The sequence below is a fragment of the Macrotis lagotis genome, chromosome 1 (genome assembly GCF_037893015.1).
Source record: "Macrotis lagotis isolate mMagLag1 chromosome 1, bilby.v1.9.chrom.fasta, whole genome shotgun sequence".
Classification (NCBI taxonomy): domain Eukaryota; kingdom Metazoa; phylum Chordata; class Mammalia; order Peramelemorphia; family Peramelidae; genus Macrotis; species Macrotis lagotis.
In genome coordinates, this window is record NC_133658.1 from 642,919,868 (window position 1) to 642,938,838 (window position 18,971).

Sequence of the window (18,971 nt, forward strand, 5' to 3'; positions counted from 1 at the left end):
CCGGGCCCAGCTCCGGAGCGGGCTGCCTCTCGGGCCACTCCCTCGCCGCACCTGCCCGGCCGGAGTTTCCAGCCGGACTCTTTTCGCGCTGCCACTTCCTCTGTGCCGGCTGCAGCGTGAGGGCGCCGAGCGGCCATTTTTCTCGCGGGCAGAGGCGGCGGCGGGCGGCGCAGGGCCACGGGCCGCCCTCCCTCCGAGCGATCGGGGCAAAGACGGCGCGCCGCAGGGAGGGTAACTCTTCGCGGCTGGGCTGCGAGAAAAGGGACCCGGCCCGTGCCCGGCGGGAAGTCGCTCCTCGCCCTTTTTCAAGATGGTCGCCTCGCCGCACCACGTGGCCACGGGCTCTTCCTAGTGCGTGCCCGCCGTCTCCTCTAGTCGGGCTCCACGTCAGGCCTCCCGTGGCCAGCCTCCGCCCGGGGCTTTGGGGTTCCGTCCTCCGCGGTCGGCCCGGCGGGTGCCCGGGGGCGGGCTGCCGACCCCTAGGCGCTCCGTGACAGGACCGGACGGCCGCCGGCGGGGAGGAGAGGTGGGCGGGTCTGGGGGCGGCGCCCGGGCCAGGCGCGCCCCCGCGCCCCCGCGCCCGCTCTGCCTTCTCCGGTCTCCTAGGAGCCGCGCCCCGGGAGGCCTTTGCAGAACAGCTCCTCGCCCTGCCGCCCGGTGACGGGCACGCTTCGGTTGTCCCGGGAGAACCTGGGAGCCGGACACCCCGAGCCTGCCTGGGAATGAGGAGTGGGCTGACCGTGCCTGGTTTTAACTGAACCCGGTTATTTCAGTCCATCTTCGTGAAACGTACCGATTGGAGATCCTTAGCTCGGTTTAATCGGGTTATTGTTGTCTTTTCACGTCAGTAAACCTGCCTGGTGCGTGCCAAACTGAGGTCTGGGATGCAGAAGTAGGCAAAGTCCCTGCCCTCGAGGAGCTGACAACGTGGGGTGGGGGGAGACGCAAATAGATAGATACAAAGCAAGCTTTATACCGGATAAATGAGAAGTAATTCACAGAAAGAAGGCTCTAGGTTAAAAGGAGTTGGGGAAGGCTTCCAGTAAAAGAAATCCCGAAATTACCTAGCTGTATGGCCTTGGGCAAGTCACTTAACCCCATTGTCTAGCAAAAAAAAAAAACAACTAAAAGAAATCCCGAGTGATTATTAATCAGAATGCAAGGAGAATGTTCTAGACACGGGGAACAGACAGAAAATTCTGGAAATTAAGATGGATTATTACTAATTTGTACGTCTCTCTATACATCTTACCTTTCTATCAGGCTTTGCCGTCAGACTTGCTTTCTATGCAAGGATCTGACTTTCCCTCAGTTGCTCAGGATAAGGTTCTTCATATCCAGTGTTTAACCACAAGTGCTTTGCAAATCTAGAGCATCCTCCACATGCAGCATTTTTATTATCATGAGGTCTCATCAATACAGTAGGAGCTGAAGTCTCTGCTAACTATGTTTTTCAGCCTAGAAAGAAAAGCAGGAGATAACTCTTTTCTATTGATCCATGGAGATTTATGTAGAGAAAAGTGTTTCCCATCTTTGTATGAATCAATGAGAGGAAAGCAGGATGGAAATGCTAGGAGCTAGATGGATATTTAATTGAGATTCCCTATAGGAGAGAACATTTTTTTATTCTTCCTTTTTCTAGACATGATCTCAACTAGTTAAAATTTTTATTGAAAGAGGATGTACCCATCCTCAACCAACCAACCATTTACTTGCCTTTGGGGAGTTTGCCACAAGGTATTAGAGATAATCTGTATCTAATGCCTTTTTTTTACTGGCCAATTAAAAACAAGCCTGAGACCTATTCTAATGATCTGGCAATTTGCCTTGCCTTTTCTATAGAAGTCATATTACCCAGAGTATGGGGAGGCTTCAATAAAAAATAACTTGACCTCTTAAGGAATGTTTCTTGTCATAGTACCAGGAAATGATTAGAATATACTTTGCATTAGATTATACTTGCCCTATTTTATAATATATTAATATGATATGCCATAAGGTATGGCAAAATTGAACAGTACACTAGATGTGAAATCAGAGAATTGGATTCAGGTTCTGGTTCTGCTACATTTTTTGCTTTTGTTTTTGTCTTTCTTATAAATGTGATGTTAGATAATTCACTTTCCTTTGCTGGGTCTTAGTCTTCTCCTTTGTAAAATGAAAATGTTCAGCTATATCAGTTCTTAACTTGGAGACTGGATTTTTTTTGTTTATATTGTGATAACTATTTCAATATAATTGGTTTCAATGTAAGGATTGGCAAATTGCCTTCTGTGGGGGTGGGGAGGGAAGTAAGATTAGGGAAAAACTGTAAAACTCAAAATAAATAAAATCTTTAAGTACAAAAAAAATAAAAATAACACTGTATTTGGTTTCTTTTGTAACTTATTTTTTACAATATAAAACGTTATTCTGAGGACAGGTTCACTGTACTGCCAACAGGGGTCCACAAAAAAGATTATGGAACTCAGGATTGCTAAAATCCCTTTCTGGTGTAGTCTTTTTAACCTCATCTGAAAAATAAAAATGAAACCTAACTGCCTCCTCTATTATGTTGCCAGCCAAACAGATCCTATGAAACCCAGGTCTGTCATGTTGTCTCTACCCTCAGTCTAGCTATTTGGATCAGGAGGCAGGCAGAGCAGAAGCTTGTCAGTGTATACACCGCATCCATATTGCTTTTGTATAGAATCTCAAACAAGCACAATGGCAGAGTGAGGAAAGAGGAAACACAATCCTTGTCCTTAGTGAATTCTCAATTGAGTAGAGAAGAGAAAACACTTAAGAGTCTAAGTAAGTAATAGGGTAAATTGAAGCATACTGAAGATCTTGACAGAGAGACAAGTGCCAGACTGGGAGTTTTGTATTTTATCCAAAAAATTATTTATAGGGAGCTATTGAAGACAGAGGAAGGGGTGTCAAATCTAGCCTTTAGGAGTGTGGAAGATGGATTGATGAGGAAGAGAAGGCTAGAAGCAAGAAATTCAAGAGATTTTTATAACAGTCGTGGGCTTCAGCAAGGACAAAGACTGTGAATATTGAAAAGGATGAATCTGAGAGTGGTAGAGATGAGATCAACCAAATTTGGCAACTAATCGGTTAGAAGGGACTAGAAAGAAAAGTCAAAGGTGACTGCAAAGCTGTGAACTTTTGTGACCAGAAGGCTGAGTGGCATCATGAAGTTTCGGAGAATCACATATTTGAGAGAACTATCTATCCCAGAGGTCAATTAAGCATTAAGTGCCTACCATAATCCAGGCACTGTGTTGAGTACTTGACAATATTAGCTCATTTGATCAGATGCAAGCAACTCAGTTTTACCCCTAAGCACCTATTTTACAAAAGCCTACAAATAAATCACATTAGGCTGAATAATAATTTTTTTAAAAAGAGAAACTTACAGAAGACTCCATCCACCCTAACCTTAGAATTCAGCCAGATGTCACTTGGTTCACCAGAAAAGTCCCTGTGCCCTTTTCTAAGCAAATTAGAAATTTCCTAAAGTGACCAGACCTATGATTCATAGGATCTGTTTGTCTGTCTAGCTAAATTCATTGAGCTATCAGGAAAAATTATGGCAACATAATAGAGGAGGTAGATAGGTTTTATTTTTATTTTTCAGATGAGGTTAAAAGAATGTTAACAGGGGCCGCTAGGTGGCACAGTGGATAGAGCACTAGCCCTAGAGTCTGGAGTCCCTGAGTTCAAATCCAACCTCAGACACTTAATAATTACCTAGCTGTGTGACCTTGGACAAGCCATTTAACCCTGTTGCCTTAAATAAAAAAAACATTAAATCTTTCAAAAAAAAAAGGACTACAACATAAAGGGATCTTGGTAATCCTGGGTTCCTTAACCTTTTTTTTGTGGACCCCTTGTGGCAGTGCAGTGAAACCTATGAATCTATCCTCAGAATGATTACTTTATAATGTATAAAAAAGGCACATGTAGTCTGTATGCTTGTTGTTCTGTATCCATAGACTGGGAGAGCTGAGAACACCCCTTAGAAAATCCTCAGGTAGTCTAGAACCTACCAGACTTCAAAATAGTGACCAGTTTGTCCATGGTAGCACCCAAACCACAGACTTAGCATTTCCATCAAGTGGGGAAGAATTCAAAAAATGGTGGTTTATGAATATAATGGAATATTATTATACCATAAGAAATAATTTCAGAGAATCTGAGGAGGGCCACAAAGCAATTTATTTGATGACAATAGTTTGGGGATATTTTATGGTGGGACAATAGGTTTAAGTGACTTGTCCAAGGTCACTCAACTAGTATCAAGTGTCTGAGGCTGAATTTGAACTCAGGTACTCCTGACTCCAGAGTCAGTGCTTTATCCACTGTGCCACCTAGCCACCCCTCAATATTTTAAAGAAAAATAAATTTGACTTAAGAGTGACAAAGAAGTAACCAGCCATGTCCCCAGAAGACTATGATGGCATATATAATATTTTAATAACTTTATTTTATTTTATACATAGTGGTAGAGAAATACACAGTTTTGGATATGGCTATTGTGTGGATTTGTTTTGCTTGACTATATTTTGTGACAAGGAATATTTCTTCTTTCTGTCTTTAGTTGAGGTAGAGGTTATCAATGATACAAAAAAAGAAAAAATGTTGATCATTAATACCATTTCAAAAGTACACAGATTGAATATGAAGGTACAGAAGGAATCACAAACAAGTCAGTTGTGAAAGCAACAGCTTGAATATATTATATACTTTTTTAAATTAGAAGAATCTAAGAGAGTCTTACTTTCATTTACTTTATCTTTGTAAACAGAAATGCTAATGTTTTGGGTTCAGAATTTGAAAAACAAATTCTGTTTGGGACATGCTGCCTTTGATGTCTATTGAGGTGGAAATGTCCAGCAAGCAGATGGTCATGATGTTACTGTAGTTCAGGAAGAAGAATAGAGCTAGATATTTAAATTTGGAAGTTGAATAAGCTGATATTTACAAAGTGATTTCAGGTTTGCACAGTGATTTACTTATGAACCCATGGGAGATGAATGAAATACCATTTAAGGGTTTGCTTTGAAAAAAGCTTCTAATGAAGGAGATAGCACTTTATTATATAAAGTTTCAATCACAAGTCAGAGAAAGGTCCCATGGTTCTTAGGGTGAAGCAGCAAAGCAGAGGGTGAGACCCCCTTCTTTCATGTCATTTCCATTCCATAAAAAGTCATATCAGTTTCTAGATTTCTAGATCAGGGATTTGAATGGCAAGACCATCCTTTTTGCCCAGGCTAATGTAGCACTTGAAGAAATAACTGCCATGTGGAAACTCTATAAGAACAGCTTTGATAGTTGATAGCTTTTCCTATGGCTCTGGGGTTGGGGTCTGGGGCTCTCCTAATAGGGGATCTGAAGTGAGTTGGTGATTTGGGTAATGGTAATAGTTTGAGTTGCCTGGCACATGCAGCTTCATGTATCCCTTAGGAAGCCTTGCCTCTTTAGCTGTGTAGCTATGTTTCCTTGCCTGCCCTCTAGGTAGAAATCATGAAGGAAGAAAATTATAGTGATAGAAAAAGATTTAGGATAGAACCCTCAAATCAATGATACAGCAAAGGAAACTAACAGGACCTTGAATTTTACTTTATTTTTGGCTAGAAGTGAAGTTTTTTGACAGTTTGTTTTTTAAAACAATTATTTATTTTGAATTTTACAATTATTTCCCCTAATCTGGATTCCCCCCCCAACAGAAGGCAGCCTGTTGGTCAGTGTTCTATCCACTGTGCAACCCAGCCACCCCTAGTCTTTACATTGTTTGATTGTTTGCATTGATCTAAAATTGAGTGCAATGAGAGAGAAATTATATCCTTAAGGAAGAAATATAAAGTATAAGAGATAGCAAAATTACATAACAAGATAACCTTTTTAAAAAAAAAATTAAAGGTAATAGTCTTTGTTCAAACTCCACAATTCTTTCTCTGGATACAGATGGTATTTCCTTCCAAAATTGTGCCCGATTGTTATACTGATGGAATGAGTAAGTCCATTAAAGTTGATCATCACCCCCATGTTGCTGTTAGGGTGTACAAAGTTCTGGTTCTGCTCATCTAGCTCAGCATCAGTTCATGCAAATCCTTCCAGGCTTCCCTGAATTCCCATGCCTCCTCGTTTCTAATAGAACAATAGTGTTCCATCACATACATATACCACAGTTATATTAAGCCATTCCCCAATTGGTGGACATTCATTCAATTTCCAATTCTTTGCCACCACAAACACGGCCACTATGACTATTTTTGTACAAGTGATGTTTTTCCCTTCTTCATGATTTCTTCAGGTTATAGACCCAATAGTGGTATTGCTGGATCAAAGGATATACATATTTTTGTTGCCCTTTAAGTGTAATTCCAAATTGCTCTCCAGAAAGGTTGGATGAGTTCACAGCTCCACCAACAATGTATTAGTGTCCCAGATTTCCCACATCCCTTCCAACATTGATCATTGTCCCTTCTGGTCATATTGGCCAGTGACAGTTTGTTTTTTTAAATATAAGCCCAAGGAATGTGACCAATTCCCATAGCCAATCACTAGATTTTTTTCCTTCGGGGACTCAGGAGATTAATAGTTCTCCACCTAGTTACTGGGTTGAATGCTGTAATCCTTCCCACCCTCTTGAGCAATCTCCATTCCTTCTGGATCCTCCCCTCTGGTTGAGAAAGTACTGTAATTTTTTTGAAGCCAACTCAATGAGGGGTTTCAGATATGGTTCCTTTTCCCAGAAACCTATAATATAGTTAGGAACATAAGAGTGATAAATGACAGCCCATAGGAATTTTGTGATCTCGGGCAAGACTTCTGGATTCTCAGGGCCTCAATTCCCTCATCTGTAAAGTGAGAGGTGGTAAAATACTTTCAGCTTTGCCTTTCTGACTTTTAAGTGCTAATTATTTGTCCATTAGTATCAGTGTCAGAGCCCGAATTTGAACCCAAGTCCTGTGATTTTCCCATTATCCTTGGCTTCAGTGGTTCAAAGAAAAGAAGGACTTGTAGCCACCAGAGTAATTGGAGATCACTGTCTGGATTTTTGGAAGTGGGCTTTGATGCACACTTTGATCTACTAGGAGGACTTGGATTGTTGCCTTCTAGAAGAAACTGCTCCCAGCTACTCTTTCAACTACCAACTACTCCCTCGGGCCAAAAACCTGTAGTCGATTCCTTAAATCCCTGGGATTAGAGATTTGAACTTGAGAAACTCCAAAACCCTCTGAGCCTCCCAGGGCCTGGAGCCCCCCTCCCTTAGGCCCCCTGGGGCTCGCTCAGCCAGGGCCCAGCCCAGATCTGCCCCGTCCTGCTCTCCAAGCTCTCCTCGGGTTTGGGTCACTCCCCGGGCTAGTAGCTGGATTTATGAGTTGGGGGAGGGGCAGGAAGGAAAAGGCAGAAGTTTAACCCCTTCTCCTCCCTTCTCCCAGAGAAGAGGCCGGGGCTTACCCTCTCGCCGTGTTTTTGGGGGGAGGTTAGGAGAGGTAACTATTTCCAGCTGGGCTTCATTCTGGTCCCTCTCTCCAGGCAGGGAGCGGACGGCCCCGGTCCTCCGTAAATCACAGCGGAATCGCCTCCCCGTCCCCACAATCCGCCGGTGTAAGCACAAGCCCCCTCCCCTTGAGGTCCGAGCTCTTACCCCACCACCGTTCGGGCCGCCTTGTCCCCCGGGGTCCCGCGGCAGTAGGTGCCAGGCCGGGAGAGGGCTCTGAAGGTGACGCGGGGCCCGCGGGGCCCCGACACCTGGGAGGTACAAGCCGGCTCGCCCCGGGGCGCCGCCCCCCCACTCTGAACCCCTTCCTCACCGGGGTCGGGATCCCCCACGGCCAACCTCGCCTCCCTCTAGCCTTGCCACGGCCGCCCCGCTCCAGCCAAGGAGAGACGGAGGAGGGACGGGGTTCGGGGGCGTGCGGCTGGGGGCCCGCTGTCCCCTGGGGACACGGCCTGGGGCAGGGGAGGAAGGAGCGTGCCAGCCCCCTCCCCCACGCGCACAGCCCAGGACTCCGCGCTCCGCCGACGCCCCGCCCGCTCGGGCGCGGCCCCTTTAAGGCGCGGCGGGGGCGGGGCGTCGGCGGTGTTGTCAGTGTCAGTTCTGCGCACGCAGCCCTCCGCGCGCCGGCCCGAGCCCCGGAGCCCCCAGAGCGGAGCCCGAGGCAGCGGCCCCGAGCGGGTGTGCGGCGGCCCGGCAGGCCGCCCGGGGGCGCGGCGCGGCGGGGCGCGGGAGCGGGAGCGGGAGACCGGGCGGGCGCGGGAGACCGGGCGGGCGGGAGCGGGAGCGGGAGACCGGGCGGGCGGGAGCGGGAGCGCGGGCTGAGCCGCCGCCGCCGGCCCGCGATGTGACCGGGCGGGGCGACAGCCCCGGCTCCAGCCCCGGCTCCAGCCCCGGCTCCAGCCCGAGCCCGCTCGGCGCCCGGCCCCCGCCCCGCCTGTCCCCGAGCCCGAGGAAGCCCCGGGCCCCGGCCGGGCTCCGCGCGCAGCCGCCCCCGCCCCCGCTCCCCGCCCGCCGGGCCGCCCGGGCCATGCTCCCCCGGGGCGGCCGCTGAGCCGGGCCGGGGCCGGGCGGCGCGCGGAGCATGGATCCGGGCTGGGGGCGGTCGGACGTGGGCTGGGCGGCCCTGCTGCTGCTCTTCGCCGCCTCGCTGCTCACCGTGGCCGGCTGGCTGCTGCAGTACGCCCGGGGCGTGTGGCCGGGGCGGGCGCGCCGGGGCCGCGGAGCGGGGCCGGGGCTCCGGGGGGCCGGGCCGGGGGCGTCGCTCCGAGAGCCCGGCGCGTGGCGCTCCCTGTGGCGCCTCGGGGCCGGCCGGCCCGGCCTCCCGGAGGAGCCGGGTGTCCGGGGCCTCCTCGCCTCGCTCTTCGCCTTCAAGTCTTTCCGGGAAAACTGGCAGCGAGCTTGGGTGCGAGCGCTTAACCAGCAGGCCTGCAGGGACGGGGTGAGTGGAGGGGCCGGGGCCGGGGCCGGGGCCGGGGGCAGCTCTGGCCGCCCCGCAGCCCTCCCCCCGCCTCGGAGAGGGAGGTGCGGGCGCAGGGAGGGGGACTCCACGGGCGGGGGGACCTCGGGGCGCCCAAACCCACGAGAAGTTGCTGTTCTCATAGCAACGCTAATCCCGGTGTCGAGGGAGCCGCGTCTCTACCTGGAGCCGGGCTGCGGGTGCTGGCGGGGGCGGGGCGGGCCGGGAAGCCTCCGGGTGCCGCTCGCAGCCCCTCCCGGGGTCCCAACCCCCCGATCTGCTATAGCAGCTCCCGCCGCCCCGAGATCTCCCTCCGTACAGCCAGGGGGACGGGCTCAGAGGGCAGTTGTGCGGGGAGGCGCTGGAGACCCGACTGGACCCGGCCCCCGAGAGCCAGGCGGGCTCCACCTGGGCAGGGATCAGCTCACTTCCCCAGGATTGCACCACGGGACATTTGACCACTAAGGAAGTGGGTCAGAAAGCATTTGTCACGAGGCTGGGCTGGAGGGGGCCGGACTTCCCTCCTCTGGAGCCCACTACCAGCCCAGTCCAAATGTTGTGGGGGTTTTCTGCCCCTCTTTGCCCCTCCACCTGATAACATTCGCTCAGTTCCTGGAAGGGATTCCTTGTGACATTCGTGGCCCCTCCGGTTCCTCTAATCGCTCTGAAGAGTTAGCAGCTACATAGGCTTGTTATATTTCCGTCTTGTGCCCTCTAGGGTCAGGGTGGCAGTTATCAGTTCCAACCCTGACCTCTCCTTACCTCGTGCCCAGCTCTGTGCACCTTGTCCTCAGGTGATGAGCGATTTCTCTAAGATCGCCAACTCAGCTGGACGTTGGACTCCCCTAGGTGTGGGGAGACTGGGCCCTGAGCAGCATCCATCTGCCTCTAGTGGGTGGGTCGGAGCCAGGAATGGGGGGGAAGCTGCTTGTTCAGAAGCACTTACCGACTTGTTTTGCCAGGCAAATGAGCTCTGGGGATTTGCTCCCTTTGCCAATAAGTCCTAGGGAAGGAGCCAACTTGTGCCCCTCCCCCAACCAGTGAGCTCTTCCTAGTCAGCACCCCTTTTTGAGCTTGGGTGAATCTATTCTTATAGTATTTCCATCCTGTTCCTGCCGGGCTGTGGGTGATTTAGGAGAGCTCTTTCCAGGTTCCAGCTAAGGAGCTTTCCTCTTAATCTGACCCTGGTGTCTGGCTGGAAGAATTAGCTAGTACCCTGGGTCCCTTAGAGACTTGAACCCTGTATGCTGATTTTCTCAGTCCTATCTAGCCAAGCTCTGTAGATATTGCTGATCTTAGGACAAGACTATTCCTAAAAACCCTCTCAATTTCTGACACTGTTTTTCTCTTCTCTTCCCCTCTCCTATCCTTTATTTATTTAATTATTATTTGGGGGGGGGTTGCAAGGCAATGGGGTTAAGTGGCTTGCCCAAGGCCATACAGCTAGGTAATTATTAAGTGTCTGAGGTCAGATTTGAACTCAGGTACTTAGCAGGTGCTCCATCCACTGCCCCACCTAGCCACCTCTCCCCATCCTTTAAAAAGAAAATTCCAACCCCACCCCCATGTGTCAGCCTTGAAACATTCTACCCAATAGATTCCAATTATCAGTACAAGTCCTAGACTTCAACCACTCCTTCCCCCAGCATTTTGATATTTAGAAATAATATTTGTAAATTTTAAAACAATCCATAATCATGAATTATTGCCATTATTATTATGTCCTGATCTCCTCTCCCTGGGTTTTATAAAATTTTTGTAGAAGATAATCTTCAGCCTTCTTTGCTTGGGGGGGAAGGGAAGAAATAATTTTTGAATTGAACAGGTGTCTTCTGGATCCTGTGCACTGCCCCCCCCCCAGCCTCTTTTTTTCAGAAGTGATATCAACTAGACCTTCTGGTGGGGAGGGGCTTTCAGAAGGGAGAGCTCTTTGGTCTAGGGGGAGGCCAGGAGCCAACCCTGCAGCTGAAGTGACTGCAGCTTCCAGGAATCTGGCCAGATGGAAACAGATCAATTCTGATGGGGGTAGGGTCAGCTCCAAAGAGTCTGACCCTCCTCTCAATTATTTTTCTAGAGCTCCATTCAGATCACTTTTGAGGAGATACCCCAACTTCCACCCAATGCATCTATCAGTCAAGTGACCTGCGTGGACCAATCAGAGCACAGCATGGTGAGGGGTGGGATAGTACTTGGGTGGTTTGATAGCCAACTCTGTATCCATGGGGTGAATCCTGGAGTCCTATCAGTTCTCTTTATCTTTCTTTTTTATTCCCTTTACCTGTTGAATTCAAGCCCAATTCACACATCTTTTCCCGGCCAGCCTTCCATGGCAAGCACTTTCAATGCCCTTCCTCCCCCTCCATCTCATATTACAGTGCTTTCGCTTTTTGTCTCTCTAATAGGATAAAAATGATCATGCATGATATTATCCATATATGTGTCCTATCCTCCAGATCTTCTCAGAGCAAGGACCATGACTTAGCGAAGCTTCATCTCTCCCCCCACCCCACTGCCTAGCATAACTCTGGACTTGATGTAACACTTGTGTCAGAGTTCTGGGGTTTCCTCTGGTTACCCAGAGATCTGAGATAAGGGGGGGAAGGATCTGTGTTGAAATGTGGGTCCATATAGAGAAGCTAAAGCCCTTATCTCTCTCCCCTCCTGGTGCCTGTCTCAGGTCCTTCACTGCCAGCTGTCTGCTGAAGAGGTTCAGTTCCCAGTCTCGGTGACCCAGCAGTCCCCAGCTGCTGTCTCCATGGAGACCTACCACGTCACCCTGACACTTCTTCCAGCACAGGTAGAGGGGAAAGGGGGAAACTGGGGATAAGAGGGAAGGAGCAGAGGAAGTGATTGCCTCAGAACCTCCTTATGGGAACAGAGACCAGGAAGGTGATTTGAAGAGTGGGCAAGCATGAGATCCATGTGCCTCTTCTGCCTTCCCCCCTTCCCATCCCTAGTTGAAGGTCAACTTGGAAGAAATAGCCAATGAAGGGTTGCTGGTGTCCTGGGCCTTCAAAGATTGTCCTGAGCTAAATATGACAGTTTGTCCCAAGCTGCAGGGGAAGGAGGTGAGTAGGTTGGGGATGGGGGGAAGCAGGTAATGAGGTGGAGAGGTAGTTGGGGCAAGGTGGCTAAAATAGATTGGGAAAGCCTGGAGGATTAAATAAGAGGGGACTAAGGGAAAGTGGATCAGGAAGAAAAGAGGGGATTGGGAGGCATTGGAAAAAAAACTCAATGGAGAATTGGGGATATTGAGGGGGAAAATGAAGCTAGGAATGACACTAGCTGTGTGACCCTGGGCAAGTCACTTCACCCAGTTTCCCATATGTAAAATGAGCTGGAGAAGGAAATAGCAAACTACTGCAGGATCTTTGCCAAGAAAGCCCCATGTGAAATTGGTCAGAGATGACTGAATAAAAGGGAAAAGGCTAGGGGGCTGTGATTCCTCACCCTCTCTTTGCCAGAGAAGTGAGGAACAGGTGGATCTGTCTACTATTGAAGAGTTGATTAAGGATACCATTGTCAGCACACACCCTGCTATGATGGTGAACCTCAGGGCTTGTCCAGTGTCAGGGAGCATGGTGAGTAGACATGTGAGGAGGTTGGGGCAGAAATCATGGGCTGTGTACTATAATTTAACATCTCCTTTTCTTTTTCCTTTCTTAGGTATCCTGTGAGAAGCCAACCACAGCACCCCCAGTTCAACCAGTTGTGCCCAAACCCACTCGGCTTCTCTTACGACAGTTAAAAGCAAACCATGTTGGTGGAGAAATGGGAGGTGAGACCGGAGGTGAGCACTTGGTGAGGGGCTATTGAAGCAACTAAAGTTCTGGTGTTATAGCTTTACTTTCTTTTTTTGTTTTTTAATTTTTTATTTATTTAAGGCAATGGAATTAAATGACTTGCCCAAGGTCACACAGACAATTATTAAATATGAAAATGGATTTGAACTCAGATCCTCCTGACTCCAGGGCCAGTGGATAGAATCCACTGTGCCATCTAACTGCCTGGTGTTATATCTTTAAAGCAATTTTCTTCCTTCATCACCCTTAGGCACCCTTTGTACTATGGTTGAAGTATTTGGAATCAGTGGTCTGATCCTGGTTTGTATTTTTTTTTTTGTTTTGGGTTTTGTTTTGTATTTTTTTTTAAAGCTGTATTACCTTAGGCAAGTCCCTTTTTCAGACTCTGTTTCCTTACCAATAAAATGAGGAGGTTAGACTTGATAATCTCTAAAATCTGTTCTAGCTCTTTGTACCCTGCCCCATCTCTGACTTTTGACTTTTGGTTCCCTTTCAGGAAACGGGGAGCTGTGCTGTGTGGCAGAGCTAGATAACCCTCAGCAGCAGAAATGGACTAAGCCAGTACGAGCTGCTCCAGAGGTTGAATGGATGGAAGAACTAGCTCTGTAAGGAATCTCATGTGACAGTGCATATTGTCCTGGCATACTGAAACTTCCTCCAGGAGATGACTCTGGTCAACTGCCCTTAACTTAATGGGACTGTGGGAGGGTAATGGCTCCAAGGCAGGGAGGAGAAGGGTTACCTGGGAGAATACAGCTTCCCCCCTTGCTCAGTAATTTTTCTCTGTACCCCTCCCTGACCTACAGGGAAATAGGTTCCCAGAGCCGGGAGCTGACGTTGAAGGTGCTAAAGAGCAGCAGTATTGGAGACAGTGAGTATGCACAGGGAGGGTATGCTGGTGTGGGAGGAGGTGGACCTGACCTGGAAGCAGGCATCTCTTACCACCCCTCAATTTCTGCAGATGTACTGTTAGGTCATGTCACTCTACCTGTGGGCTCCCCCTCAAGGCAGACATCCAGAAAGCAGCTATGTCCTTTAACTCCTGGGCCAGGAAAGACCTCAGGACCAGTTGCCACTCTCGCATTAGAGGTGAGAAACTGACCCTTTGGTGTAGGGAGGCAGAACACATGTGGGAGGATAGCAGGGTGGTCTCCCCCATATCCTAATGCCCATTTTCTGTGCTCTCCTTTTTTCCTGGTAGCTATTATATGAAGAAGGCTCCCCCGGGAGCCTGAGCAGCCCAGCCCCTCCTACCCCACGACCCAGTATCACACCCACCAAAAAGATTGAACTAGATCGAACCATCATGCCTGATGGCACCATCGTCACCACAGTGACTACTGTCCAATCCCGGCCCAGAGCTGATGGCAAGCTAGGTAACAGGGGAGGCAATAAAGAGGTCTGGGCAGGAATGGGAAGCTCTGAGAGACAGCTGTCTGAAGGAGGGCTAACAGTAGACCTTGACTCCAAGGTGGTCTCTGGCTTCTGTGTGAAGTTCTCTGGAGCCGTCAGTCTCACTGATCTCCATCTTCGGGCTCCCAGTCGCCAATCCTTTCTGTGGTCCGTTCCCTTCTGTCTCTTCACTTATCTCTTGTCCCTGTCACACCTTATGGGTTTCCTTGGTCTCTGTACAGGCACCAATGGGTTTCTTCTGTCTGTTCCCCCTCCCCTGGCACCTGCATTTCCTTTCTCTGACCCCTAAACTACTTAGTACTTTAGAAAAGTTGTTGGGGAGGGGGATGGGTACCCAATTCACTGATCTTTCTCCTCATCCCATAGACTCCCCCTCCCGATCCCCATCCAAAGTAGAGGTAACAGAGAAAACAACAACTGTGCTGAGTGAGAGCAGTATCCCCAGCAGCGCCTCCCCCAGCAGCAGCCGTGAGTAGGGGGTGGGGCTGCCGTGGGGCTGCCGTGACTTGGTGGGAAACTTAGGGGAGGCAGCAGTGATATAGAATACCAACACCCAGGCACCAGATAGTAAGAAAATTGGGAATGGGCTGGGAGAGACCTGTTCCCAAGAAGGACCCTGGACTCTAGACACCCAGGAGGACTGAGAAATATATATTCTTTGGCAGGAGACAGCCACCTTTCCAATGGCCTGGACCCTGTGGCAGAAACAGCAATCCGGCAGCTGACTGAACCCAGTGGACGGCCAGCTAAGAAGACACCCACCAAGCGCAGCACCCTTATCATCTCTGGTGTCTCCAAGGTAACGAGACTCTTAACAGGGATGGGGTGGGCTGTTCCTGAAACACAGTCATCGTCTTGCATCTCTGTGTGCAATGCTTTTAGCTTTCTCTCCGAAGCCCCAACTCTTAGAATCTCCACTTTGCTTTAAGATAACATCACTTCATGTACCACATTGTCCAGGAGTCAAGTGCCATTCCCTCTAACATTGTCTTTCTTCTGTTCTGAATTTATCGTGTAAATTCTGATTCACATGTTTTGTTCTTCCCATTAGAATGTACGCTCCTATTTTTGCTTTTTCTATTTCTAGTGCATAGCACAGTGCTTGGCATGCAGAGAAACTGCCTAATAAATGTTTTTCTGATTTATTAATTTACTGGGAAGAGTGTCCTGCCAGCCTCTAGCTCCTGTCTCTACTGCCCAGGTTCCCATTGCCCAAGATGAGTTGGCATTGTCCTTGGGTTATGCGGCTTCCCTGGAGGCTTCGATGCAGAGTGAGGCAGAGAGCATTGAGGACCCCTCCTCACCTCCCCTGGATCCTCCCGCCACGTCTCCTGGACCCCTTGAAGCCCTGTCCAGTCCAGCTGGTACTCAGGAGACAGATGAAACTACACGCTCAGACATTTCAGAGCGGCCTTCTGTGGATGACGTGGAATCAGAAACCGGGTCTACAGGAGCCTTGGAGACCCGAAGCCTCAAGGACCACAAAGGTAAGAAGGGGAAGAATGATTCTCCCAGCTTCTTCCTCGGTGCCCACAGGTCAGTGCCCTAGGACCCATTCATTAGACATCCAGAGATGTGTGCGCCACAGCCTGATCTGCCAGGTCCCCTGTCCAGGAGATGCTAGGATCCCATAGGTCCAGCTGGTTCCCCATTCTGTCTGGGCAGTTTTCCATGGCTTTTCAGAGGCTCAGAACTACCCTTTAATCTTAATTTCTCTTCTGTACCAGTTTCTTTTCTCTGCTAGGTGTTGTCACTCTAGTTTTTATTCTCTGTCTGTCTGTCTCACCCTCACTTTGCCCTTCAGTCATGCATGCCTCTCCCATATCTCACTGTCTCTGAGGATGTAAGAATTTGCCACGTTGGGTGAGACCCAGAGTGATTCCAGTCCGGGATTGTTGTGATTATGACACCTTTCGTGGAAGTGAATGATTGTCTTTGTTTTGAGCCTCAAACGGCAGGGGCTTCCCAGAAAGCACCCCAGTTCCCCTCTTGACCCATCCACCTGGTCTCTAGTTTTAATGTTCTGTGAATTCATCGAAGGTCTTTCAGGTACCTCTTCACATGCTTTGCCTCTATTCCAGCTTGGGATAATAAGTTCCTTAAGTTGATTGTTTCCTGTGTCAAATAGGACTTTGTTATATTGCTCCCAAATTACCTCTTTTCAATTTTAAGAGATTCCTGCCTAAGTCAACAAATTAATAGATATTAAGTCATGTACCTGCTAGGTACATGGAATCTCACAGGGACCCACTCTGGCACAACTTATATTCCAGTACTGGAGAGCATAGGACACATGAAAATTGAAAATCGTTGCCATTCGGAATGAAATGTCAAGAAAACAAGGAAAAGAAAATAAACTGGGAGAGCTTGAGAAAGGAAAGATTATTACCACCTCAAGGGCAGGGACCAGATCCTCATTATCTAGTTATTGTAGGGACTGAGGATTATAGAGTAGGGCACCATAAGAAGTTGTGTTCTCCGGACAGTCACTTCCAGCCAGAGGAATTGGGGCAGCACCACAGAGGAGGTGGTCCATGAGCTGGGCCTGGGTAGGTAGAGAACCAGCATTTACGAAGCCATTCTACTGGGTTAGGCATTTTCCAAGTGTTTTTTTCTTTGATCCTCATAACAATTAAGTCAGGTAGGTCCTGTTATTATTCTCATTTTACATATAATAATAATAATAGCTAAGATTTATATAGTGCCTAGTCATGTACCAGGCACTTTGATAAGCATTTTTTAACAATTAATATCTTATTTGATTCTCACAACCATGGGAAGTAGATACTATTACTTCTACATTTTTACAGTTGAGGAAACTGAGTTACAGAGGTGAAATGACTTGCCCAGGGTCACACAGCCATGAAGTGACTGATGCTGCTGGTATTGTTCAGAAGAAGTCTAGGAAAAGGCTAGACATCAATTATGACTTTGGATTCTAGAAGGTCTTAAATCTCAGACTCTGTTCAATTTAGCCAGCATATTATTAATAAATAATATTATTTCTTAGGTGCCTCCAGAGAATTTGCATCTACCCTCATGGCATAGCTTCTGTTCAGTACTAAGCATACCATAACATAGGGCAGGGTGTGATGGAGGCCAGGAGAGATCTAGACCAAGTTTATTTTAGGAGAACAATACCTATCTAGTAGGGAACCATAGAAGAATTTCGAGTAGTGTCATGGCCTGTTCTTGGGATATCATCTCTTGCTCTGTCCTGTTGTCAGCCTCCATCTTTCTAGGCTGAAGGACTTAAGTCCTGCCCGAGTTGAGGCTGCTGACAGATTCCAAATTTACCCTGATTTTGTGAACAGGAAGTACATTCTCTGCTGTGTTTCCAGTTCCACTCTTAGGGATGCTCAGGCCCTTCTAGGCCACAACCCCATGCTGTGTGCATGTCTGCGGAATGTAACTTCCTCCCCATTCTGCCCCTAATCCTATGAACTAGTTTCTCTCTAGACTTTGAGGGTCTCAGCCTCTTCTCTGCTCCACCTCTACAGTGAGTTTCCTTCGAAGTGGGACGAAGTTGATTTTCCGCCGGCGAACACGACAGAAGGAGGCCGGACTGAGCCAGTCACATGACGACCTTTCCAATGCGGCCGGGGTGCCTAGTGTCCGAAAGAAAGCCGGCAGCTTCTCCCGGCGCCTCATTAAGCGATTTTCCTTTAAATCCAAACCCAAGGCCAATGGCAGCCCCAGTCCCCAGCTCTGAGCATCTCCCCACTATCAGGAGCAGGAAAGGGCTGAGATTCTGGCCCGACCCTCCCCTACCACACCCCCTCCCGGCCCTTTGGCAACCTGGACTGGGGGCAGTCTTCTGGAAGCTGAGAACCTCGACCAGCCTTGGGCTGTGGGACCAGTGTTCTAGGTACTCCCGATGAGGGCTAAGAGTGTCAGACATCCAATTCTGAGAAGCAAGAAGAGGGTAGTTGAGGGCTGGGATTGTGCAGGAGGGCTCTGTCCTGGTACATGGATTGCACCCAGATGGTACTCCTAGAAGTCCCAGGATGCCTAGCCCCCAGAGTATCCCTCTCTCCCTTTATTTATTCTATTTATACATGCGGTCTCTGACCCTCAGTGGGCTGGGCTTGGGTGAGTCGACAGAAGAGGAGGCCTGGTTCCCAGGTGTCCTTTCATGCCCCAGGATAGGGCATTTCCTTTGGCCTGGGCTATCTAGGCCTCAGATCATCACTCAGACCAGCACCAATGTCTGCCCTACAGTACATTGGCAGATACCCAGGATGGGGGGCAGGTACTCCCCCCCTCCCCAATACCTTCCATATCCCTCCCTCCCTCTTTATTACTGTTTTTGTACTTGATGCCTTCTCCATAGGCAGAAGGAAGGAGCCAGGGGCCGGGCGGGAACTTTCCCCAGGCCAATGTGGGCCGTGACTGGCTTTTATTTAAGGAATGTGTGATGAAGGAGGAAGTTAACTCTGCACCTTTGTGAATTTCAGGAGACAATGATTTCCATTGCTGTGTGATGGCCTGGAACTTAACTTATTGAATTAAAATTAAATTGGAGTTTACAAATCCAGTAGTCAAATCTTCTTTGAGTTGGTAGATAGAGCCACTGAAGGGGGTTGACAGGCTTAGGGAGGCTTTGGGGGGGCGGAGGGCAGGATTCCAAGGCATCTGTGAGAGGTTCATCTGTAAAATGCCTGATGAGTAGAACTATTGAAGCCAGAGTTAGTGAAGGGGGAAGCAAGAATTTCTCTCCACATCCCTGGAACCAATTGTGGGGCTATTTGGTCTGGACTTAGGCTTTGAGCTAGGCAAGCTGTTATCTCAGTCCACGCAGATG

The 18,971-nt window shown here is 48.9% G+C and overlaps 1 protein-coding gene across 1 annotated transcript; it reads left to right on the plus strand.

Annotated features, from left to right (window-relative positions):
• Positions 1-8,576: 8,576 nt before the first annotated feature.
• C2CD2L (C2CD2 like) lies at positions 8,577-18,712 on the plus strand. Its single transcript, XM_074215235.1, has 14 exons — positions 8,577-8,933; positions 11,026-11,121; positions 11,629-11,748; positions 11,909-12,019; positions 12,416-12,532; positions 12,618-12,741; positions 13,251-13,359; positions 13,561-13,625; positions 13,716-13,843; positions 13,956-14,130; positions 14,534-14,635; positions 14,833-14,966; positions 15,369-15,654; positions 17,668-18,712. Exons 1-14 carry the CDS (start codon positions 8,577-8,579, stop codon positions 17,877-17,879), a joined length of 2,136 nt encoding a protein of 711 aa, XP_074071336.1. The 3' UTR covers positions 17,880-18,712.
• Positions 18,713-18,971: the final 259 nt, after the last annotated feature.